The following is a 9,124-nucleotide window of genomic DNA, read 5'->3' on the forward strand; positions in this document are numbered from 1 at the left end:
TCTGTTTCAAATTAATAAAATTTTCTGAGCTTAGAAAATACTAATTTTTTAACTTAAAAACAGAAAATAGCCAATTTAATCTCATCAAATAACTCTAGAGAGCTATACAAGTGCTGCCTATAGGCTATCAACTTTTATTATTTTTTATTATTTTTTATTATTATTGCTTGGTACTGAAAAGGATAGCTTGACTTCCCAAATAATAGGTTCCTGAAAATTCTAGGTGATTTGGCATTTCTTTGTTAGTCAGTTAAGCAGGAACCCCAATCTTCAGGATTTGTCAAGCTCAAGATCTCATCAGATACCTTACCCTCATCCATAATCCAGGTCATGTCTAGTAGGCCTGGGTTAGCCAAAATATTTCTGCTGTTTCTTCTTGATTCTTTGACTTTACTACCCTGTTCTTTGTCTTTAAATTCCCAACTCATTTAATCCCTGCAAAATCACTTTCCAGTGACCTCTATACCTTTTGTGATATTCACACAATGATAACCATCTTGATCTCCAGGAAGTGATTACTGGGGGGTGTATCACAGAGGAATTGAGTATAAAATGAAAAAGAAGTATTGTACCATGAATTTGGTAAAGCTAGTTCTGGAGAGAAATATGCTTCTAGGTGACACCCTCTTACTCAGATATGTGGACCCTGCTCTTGCTACTTTCTTCACATGAGTCCTCATTGATCACAAAATGGGCTAATACAAAGCAGCTTGCCTTGTACCTACCTAGAAAATGAGTGTCCATGTTTCATGATTAGAAGCCCTTTGTTTTAATTGTATATTACTGATCAAGTTACAAGGTTCACTATTAGTTGGGAAAATACTTAAATACACAGCAACATAAATACCTTGAGAATTTCTCTGGAACTACAGGTAAGGTAGAGAAGCGCAGATAAGGGTGAGCATTGCCTATGATCAGGCTTACATCACTTGAGTGATAGACAGGATAGGATGTTAGTGACAGTCTCATTTTAATAACAATAAACTAATCCATTTCTAAATGTTATTGTTTGTTTCTAGCAAGATTAACCTGAAAATGAAATGTTTGGGGGCATCTAAATAATCCTTTTGGGATTGCCTTAAGAAAGAAAAGAAAGATAATCTATTCCTATCAAAATCCATTATCACTTCAATAACAAAAGGAACAGCATTGGAAAGACAGAAGTAGGATAAGAAATTATCCTCAAAAACTGCCAAGATAGCTGGGTATGTTGGCACAGCACTTGAAAGGTAAGTGGGGGATGGATGTTCGTGGAATACTTCAAGGTTAGGAAGTCATTATGTTGAAGGAACTTCTCATGGAGGTTACAGGGGTGCCACCCTTCCCTGCCAGCCTCCCTAGCCTTTCCCTATGCATTAGTAATCTGGACTTGACATCATGTGCCCAAGGGTAGTTTGTGAATTACAGGTATACATGTATCCTAGGCCTAGATGTAAGTGTGTGGTACATGAAAATTTGTCTGATGGTACAAAGAGGCATAGTTTTCTTTGCTTCTGTGACCAACTCTGCCTGGTTTGGAGATTGTACAATATCACAAGATATCAAGTAAGAAAGGAAGGGGTTCAAGACCAAGGGAGTAATGAGATACTGTCAGAATTCAGAAGACAGCTGACAAGGGAACAGAAAGCAGAGAAGAAGGGTAGTTTTATGTGAAATATGGAATTTTGGCCCATTTGAACCTGGAAGATGTATAAAAATATGTTGAGACACTGTAGAATTTTGGATATTAGTAAGGGTTATTACACAGAGCAGGTCTTCTCAGTTTTCATGACAAAATACATTCATAGAAGATTAAAGTTGAATATCTCACATGTGTTAACAACTAAGTTTCCTCAATTGCAGCTTCTACACTAAGGCTTTGATACTGCACAAAGACCTAGAAATTAGCCTTGTCAATTAAGCTTGCTTTAAGCAAAACACAACACTGAGAAATTGATGGTCTAGGACAGTCCATTTTAGGTTCACTTGGAGGAACTATCACAATAACTAGACACTGACAGAAAAAAGGACTCATTCTTTTTAGATGTGAATTTACCACAGGGACTTGCTAAAGTGTGTGAGGTATGTGTGTGGGGGGTTAGAGTATATTCAAATCTTGGTCCATCTAAAGCTTCTGTGGCATCAGAAAAGTGAATAAAATAGCCCTTGAATCCAGAAGGCTTGAAGTTCTTAGCTTGTATACTCATTTTTTATTTATGCTAGTTTTGCGATTCACTCAGTCCCTCTGACTAAACACACTTAAGGTTGAATGAAACAGTTTGTTATGGGATATTCACAAATGTAAATGCATGGAACAGAAATACCTGATTGCAACCCCCATGAAATGGCCATTTGAACCTCCCCAAAGGTGTCTCTACCAACAGGTTGAGTACCACTGTATAAGCAAGAGAGAGGTCATTTGTGCTGCTGATATCTGTCCTAAGGCAATTCCAGGTATCATGTTAGACTCTCTAGGCAGGAGAATTGACTGAGTCCAAGTCAAGAGTACTCCAAAACTAAAGAGGTTTGAGTTGGCAACCAGATCACAGAGGGAATAAAAAGGAAAGTTCCCTGAGGAACATGAAGTGAGGTAAGGGGGAATGGAAAATGGAGCAGCAGTCTCAAACAGAGGTCACTGGTGTGGCTTGGAGAAAGGAGAAGGAGGAACTGAGGGCTCACCTTTCTCTCTGTCCTCACAAACCCTCTATGACTCTCCCCTGCTCTGTGATGCATACCTGGGCCTAAGGTGAGTCCCATACAACCTCAGAACTCAGATGCCTTAGGCAGCCATGTGATTTAGTCTATGGAGAACATCTTCTCTTTTGTAAATAGATATATTAAAATATGGCTAGACTTTGGAGCTGGGCGGCGGTGGCGCACGCCTTTAATCCCAGCACTCGGGAGGCAGAGGCAGGCCGATCTCTGTGAGTTCGAGACCAGCCTGGTCTACAAGAGCTAGTTCCAGGACAGGCTCCAAAACCACAGAGAAACCCTGTCTCTAAAAAACAAAAAAAAATATGGCTAGACTTTGAATCAGCTTTTTTGGATACTGACCCCAATTATATCTTTCTGAGTGGAGTGGGGTTTATTCTTCTATACCTATGGTATTTGATATTGAAACCATTCATTCTTACCAACGCCTTGGAAAAATCAGGACATCAAAAAAGGTGAGGATGTATGGTGAACCCCATAAGCATTGCTACAATGCCAAATGAGTTACTATATGAGTTTGGCTATCTGCCAGAGCCCTGCCTGAGATGGGATACTGTAGGGAGTAAAGAACACTGATTTCCAAGGGCATTAGTCTTGCCAGAAGAGGAAAACAGGACTCAAGTTTTCATCAAGATCTTCAGTCTACTACTCTGGGTATGGGTAAGAGTTCTAGACCAAAAAGGCATAAAATACTGATTCTTGGTCTCAAAGGATTAGTTCTAGAAGGTGGATACACTGAAGGAGAATAGCTTCTCCCAATGCTCAGTCCCAGGCTCCATTCTCATCCTGCATGTACATTCACCCAGCTACCCTCCAAGTTGGGCTGGTCAGGAAAACAGTGCTGGCTGAGTGGAGCCCTTGAACAGAACCTGAAACCTGAGCTTTGTCCCACAGGACAAAGGAGTCTCAAAGAGAGCACAGATGTTGCTGCTGGCCTCAAATTTTTGACTGATAATCACAAATGTGGCTCTTACAGACAAAAATTTTCTTTAATTTCCCAAATAAGGGAAGACAAAATGTCTGGTCACCTCTGAAAGTTAACTCAGGGGAGGACTAAATTTCATTCATTGAATACGTATCATAATATTCTTGGTTTATGAAGTCTGGGTTTCTTCAGAAAAGAAACAGCAGGAAAAAATTACAATGCCTTGTTCATTTTTCTATGTCCATAGTGGCAGAGCACAGCTAAGAAGGGAAGCAGGAGATCATTTAAAGGTAGGTTCCTATCTGTTGGGTATCTTCTTCCCAGTTTCTCATTCTGTCATTTCTATAAGGTACTAGGTCTATGATCTGAAGATGGAAAGCTCCCAGACAGTCTCTCAGGAAATAGTTTTCAAAGGAGAGACTCACAGAAGGACAATATGGGAGATATGCTGGAGTTGATTCTCTGCTCTACTGTGGGCAAGAAGCTCCAGGTGCCATCTGGACAATGGGTGCTACAAATGCAATGAGCATTGATCATGTCCAGGGAGGACAATGCATGTTTTTTTTGGAGGGGTTGTTTGGTTGGCTTTTAGGGGCACAAGCTCTTGCCTCCTGATATCATTGGTATGCTTGACACCTGGGTGTTAGATACCTGTGAGGAAACTAAGACTTGTGTGCTCTACATGGTGGTTCTGAGCATCATCACATGGGACAAAGTACATGAAGGTACTTTTTACATGAAACCACATACATGTGAACCTTCTTAATGACAATCTGATCTTGTGTACTTCTTCTTGGTACTTTTAGACTTTACTAGCTTAAGTATTTTCCTTAAAGGGACTCATGTGTGACCATCATGTTTCTACATTACTTTCCTTCAACTAATACCTCTACTTACCCAGGTTGTAGAACTACCCAGAGACAAACACAGGAATGGAGGAAGCTGCTGTCTGTTGTGCAAAGGTGATTCTTCCCCCTTTCCTGGACATCATGGGGAATTTGCACAGCTTGTTCTTGTCATGGGAGGAATAGTCAATGGGAAAATATACAAAAGAGTGTGGAAAGAGGCTATAGTAGCTCTGGAAGGTGTGGGTGGCATAAAAATGAATAGATATACAGGTTGTGGGTATCTCCACCACAGCCAGTAGGCCTCGTTTCAATATTGGTCTTTACAACAGAATTGAAATTTCTATCTCCTGCAGCCCCCTCGGTGAGCTGCATGATCTCTCCCACTTCCGACACCTACTATATCCAGATTCTTCCTGTGATGTGTGTAATGGAACAACTGTTAAGATTAGTCACCTGCTTTTTCAGATCACCCTTGAAGATGGTGCTGCCTCTGCATCCAGTATGGATTCCACCTCAGTTTCTGAGTCCAAGACCTCGTTGACTCTGTCCCTTCCCCTCCCAGAAAATCCTTCAGGAAATCCAATTTCAGACCCTCCACATGAACTATCTCTACATTCTTCCTCCATCATTTCACCTCAACAGAGTGCCCACTTAGAAGACACACTTTCTGCCTCATCACTGGGTGACTCTGTACCATCAGAATCTATTCCTCCTGTGAGTGCTAAATTCTCTCTAGACCATGATTCTCTCCATCCATGTGCCACTTTCCCTCTTCCACAACAACATGCCATCCAGGAAACAGAACTGCTTCTCCAACCAACAACTGTTCTATCTCTGGTGGGCAGCCCTAGGGAGCTGTTTACTATTCCAACAAACAAGGGCATTTGCAGTTCAAGGCATGCAATGTCAGAATTTATTCAGCAGCAGACTGATACTGGCAGCTCTTTCCAGTTGAAGCCAGAACATTTGGTTAACCAGGAGTTTCTTGACCTCCATTCTTCTGAATCTTACTTATGGGAAAACAACACAACCAGCCTTAAATTACCTGGAAATCTTTCCTTTTCCAACCTTGATTCCATGGTACTACTTGAGAGACCATATCAAAAGATGCCTGATTCATTTAAAACTTGGGAGAAGATCCAAGAATCTGATCAGCAGAACTTGGCAGTTTCCCATGCTTTGGGGAGATGCAAAGGTAAATCAGGGAGACTTCACATGCACCAGCAGTCCCCCCCCCCTCCCGCCATCTCAAGACCTCTGAAGATCAGTTAGAGCCTAAACATACACAGTTTTTCTGGAACATCCCTTCTCTACACAGTGAGTCCATGAACTCTGTTGCTCCTGTGTGGGCTGACAGTTCCTTGACCTCTGGATGCTTCAACAGATTCTCAGATTCTGCAGTGCTTACTAACCACATACCATTGTCCTTTCCTGAGAGTCAACTACAGAACTTGCCCCAAACTCTGTCCACATCTCAGTCCTAACCTGTCCCTCTTGCCAAGACCCAGACCCAGCTTCAACACCCAATTCCAGTGCTGTCACCTTCTCTGCTATCCCAGCTTAGAATCTGTGGAGTGTATTTTCACAGACCCCAGGATAAAGCACAACCTCTTGAGACATCTTCAATCCACTGCCTAGAATACAACATCTTGAAAAAGGTGCAGGAAAGAGTGTGGGGCTTATCCACTGTGGTCAAAAAATCCCAGGAAGAATTTTGTCCCCCACCTCCCAATCCCTCATTAGTTAAGCAGTCTTCTAAGACCCGTGCTCCCAGGCCCATCTCTCTTGGAAATTTCCCCCTCACCAGTGAGCTCCGGAAGAAACTTGAGCACCACCTTCGAAAGAGGCTCATTCTACAATGCTGGGGCCTACCCCAGAGGATTCGTAACTCTCTGTCACAGATGAATCGTTGAGCAGAACTTTCAGAGGCATCTTCATCTACAAGCAACTATGGGCTTCCATGGATCTCTTTCTTTAAGCAACAGGGCAGTAAAGACCCACACAACATTGTATTGAACAAACCTGAAAGCTTCCCAGCAAGACAATCGGGGAGAAATTGTTAAAGGCAAAGGGACATAGCCTAGAGACTGTTCAAAAACACCAACTATGGAGCAACAGCAAGGGCGCTCCAGAGAATGGCCTGCAGTCTGACTGTTAGACAGTCCTACAACACCACCCAGGCAGTCTGTCAGGTAAACCTTCATGGACCTCACGGGTGAGCCAATGTCCGGAAAAATTTGAAACTGCACTACAAAAGCCTTTGGTGAGTCATCTCAATGAAACCAATAAGGGTCAGAGAGCTGGCACAGCATCTAGAACAGGGCACTGTCCTCTCCCTTTTACCTCACGTGTGGATAATGAAGAACATGAGGCTCAGAGACAGTCACGTTCTGATAACAAAGACAGACATGCCAAGAGCACATATACAATGACAAAGCCTGTTCTGCACCAGGCATCCATGGTCTTAGACAACACCAGCACGAAAGAGTCAGAGGGCAGTAAACACAGCCCAGATGTGCCCAGAATATCCACCGAGGCTGCCCCTGCGCCATTGGGGAAGCACCTGGATTCAGGAAAAACAGTCTTGAGGCTTCAAGGAGCAAAGGTGAATGGCAAAAGCATATTTGTATCTGACAAGATCAGTAACATAGTCAAGGGAGGGCAGCTCAGTGTTCTTCAACCACAACCTACCAACATCTTGAACACCAACCAGGGCAAGAGTACTCAAGGGGCAGATGGGAACACAACAAAAGCACAAAATACTCTGGTAGCTGGAAGGGCCCTGAAAGAAATAACAGGTCCCCAGGAAAGCCAGACATCTGACTGTAATAGTCAGGTATCCAGGGAAGGGAAATTTAAACCAGAAAGCAGGCTGCCCATCCAAGCTCTAGGGCCCCCAAGTGACAAGCTCCCTGCCTCAGATGAATTCGCTTACAGATTTTAACTCATGCCTGATCAGAGCCCTTCCAGTGGACCATGAATGCTTCTCAGGTGCAGCAGGTTCACTGGTCCACAACAGGGCTTAGTGTGAAACAGCAACAGGAACCATGGATGCATTCATTCATATGTCTTAGACAAGTGCCAGAACAAGGACTTCCCTCTATCTGCCAAGAAGGCACATTTTGGCCTGCAAAACAGGAGAGCTTGGTGCAGGTGATGCTTTCACTGACAAAAAAAGGGGGGGGGATACAGTAGCAGACAGGTCCATAAATTACAGAAATGTGTGGCTATGTGGCTTTACAGAGGAAGCTACTGTGTTGGAAGCAGTACCCATCCATGCCTCACTGATATCTCATCTATAGGTATCATTTGGGTCAGGTACCTTCAGTTGCTCCCTTTGGCTGTAAGCTCTGGGTCAGGAAGCTCATCTCAATTTTACAAGCAGAAAACGCTTTTCCTGAATTCCTATCAGAAAAAAAAATTCTCTACTCCTCAGTATTCCATCCTTTATTTACAATACTGATTGCCCCAATAAATGTTGTGAAAAGGTGTGTTTGTGCTTTCCCCATGAGGCTTGTCTTTCAGGCAATAGGACTAATGCTCAGGAGAAAGGACAAGCCAGTTTTGCTCTCACTTATTTCCTCTTTGGGCTACTGAAATGTGACTTGATTCTCTGAGGTTCTTTTTGAACAACGAGTCAGATATGTCCCTAATGGAACTTTCATTCTCTGGTGATTTGGGGAGGAGCTCTGATTCCCATCTCTTATCTTAGCCTTATTGCCAATATATGGCAGCCACACCTTCTCCCTCATTGACTTTCATATCCTTGAGAGCAGAGGTCTCCTTAACTAGGTTGTGTCACCTATAAAAAACAAGTATGCTTGTGAGATTTTTAGGATGATTTTTCATTTTTATTGTTTACAATTTCATCTCGTGTACTTTGATCATTTTCACCCCCACCCCTCTCCCTAATTCCTCCCATACATCTCTTGCAGTTTTGAGGGGAAGAGGTTGTGAAACCTTACACAGCATGGCTTCTTAACTCTGGCCCAGAAGGAGACAGTTAAAGGGGAAAGTGGCCTTATTTTTCCAGGCTTGGGACTTGGGATATGATTTAGCATGATTAGCATCTTAAAGGGGCAGGCCCTTTATATAACAGCTTTTAAAATGCCTGTCCTATGAGCCAACAAAAAGTCCAATAATAAAGCTGAAACAGTAATGAATCTTTTTAACTTACTGTCCTACTTAGCTTGTTTATATAGCTTAAATCTTATTTTGAAAGTTCTTTTGTTATAACCAAAAGCTGAAAATCACATTCAATGAAATTGTATAAAATATCACAAAGAGTGTCTATCTTTTCCTTATTTTTCTGTTTGTTTAATTGTTTTGACTGTGTTTCAAAGGAACATTACCTATCTTTTAGGCTACATAAAGTGCAAATATCAACTTATTTTATTCATGATACAATTACCTATGTATATATCTCCTCAAGTTACAGTGTTAGACTGCCCCCACATGATCCTAAGGCCTATCTTGCCCTCAACTTCAAGAGTTTCAATCCCATTGTCCTTGGCTTCTCATCAGCCCTCAATGCTAGCCATGTTCAGAGAGTCTGGTTTTATCCCATGCTTTTTCAGTCATAGTCCAGCTGGCCTTGGTGAGCTCCCAATAGATCAGCCCCACTGTCTCAGTGGGTGGGTGCACCCCTCGTGGTCCTGAC

At 42.4% G+C, this 9,124-nt stretch overlaps 1 protein-coding gene across 1 annotated transcript; it reads left to right on the forward strand.

Annotated features, from left to right (window-relative positions):
* The first annotated feature begins 2,782 nt into the window (after nt 1–2,782).
* Nucleotides 2,783–7,408, forward strand: LOC101982863 (spermatogenesis-associated protein 31D1-like). Its single transcript, XM_013355366.1, is given in 8 exon segments — nt 2,783–2,811; nt 2,994–3,099; nt 3,101–3,154; nt 3,864–3,906; nt 4,518–4,578; nt 4,818–5,659; nt 5,692–6,507; nt 6,510–7,408. Coding segments are annotated over 8 exon segments (2,850 nt in total).
* Nucleotides 7,409–9,124: the final 1,716 nt, after the last annotated feature.

Source organism: Microtus ochrogaster, unplaced genomic scaffold, assembly GCF_000317375.1.
Source record: "Microtus ochrogaster isolate Prairie Vole_2 unplaced genomic scaffold, MicOch1.0 UNK118, whole genome shotgun sequence".
Lineage (NCBI taxonomy): Eukaryota > Metazoa > Chordata > Mammalia > Rodentia > Cricetidae > Microtus > Microtus ochrogaster.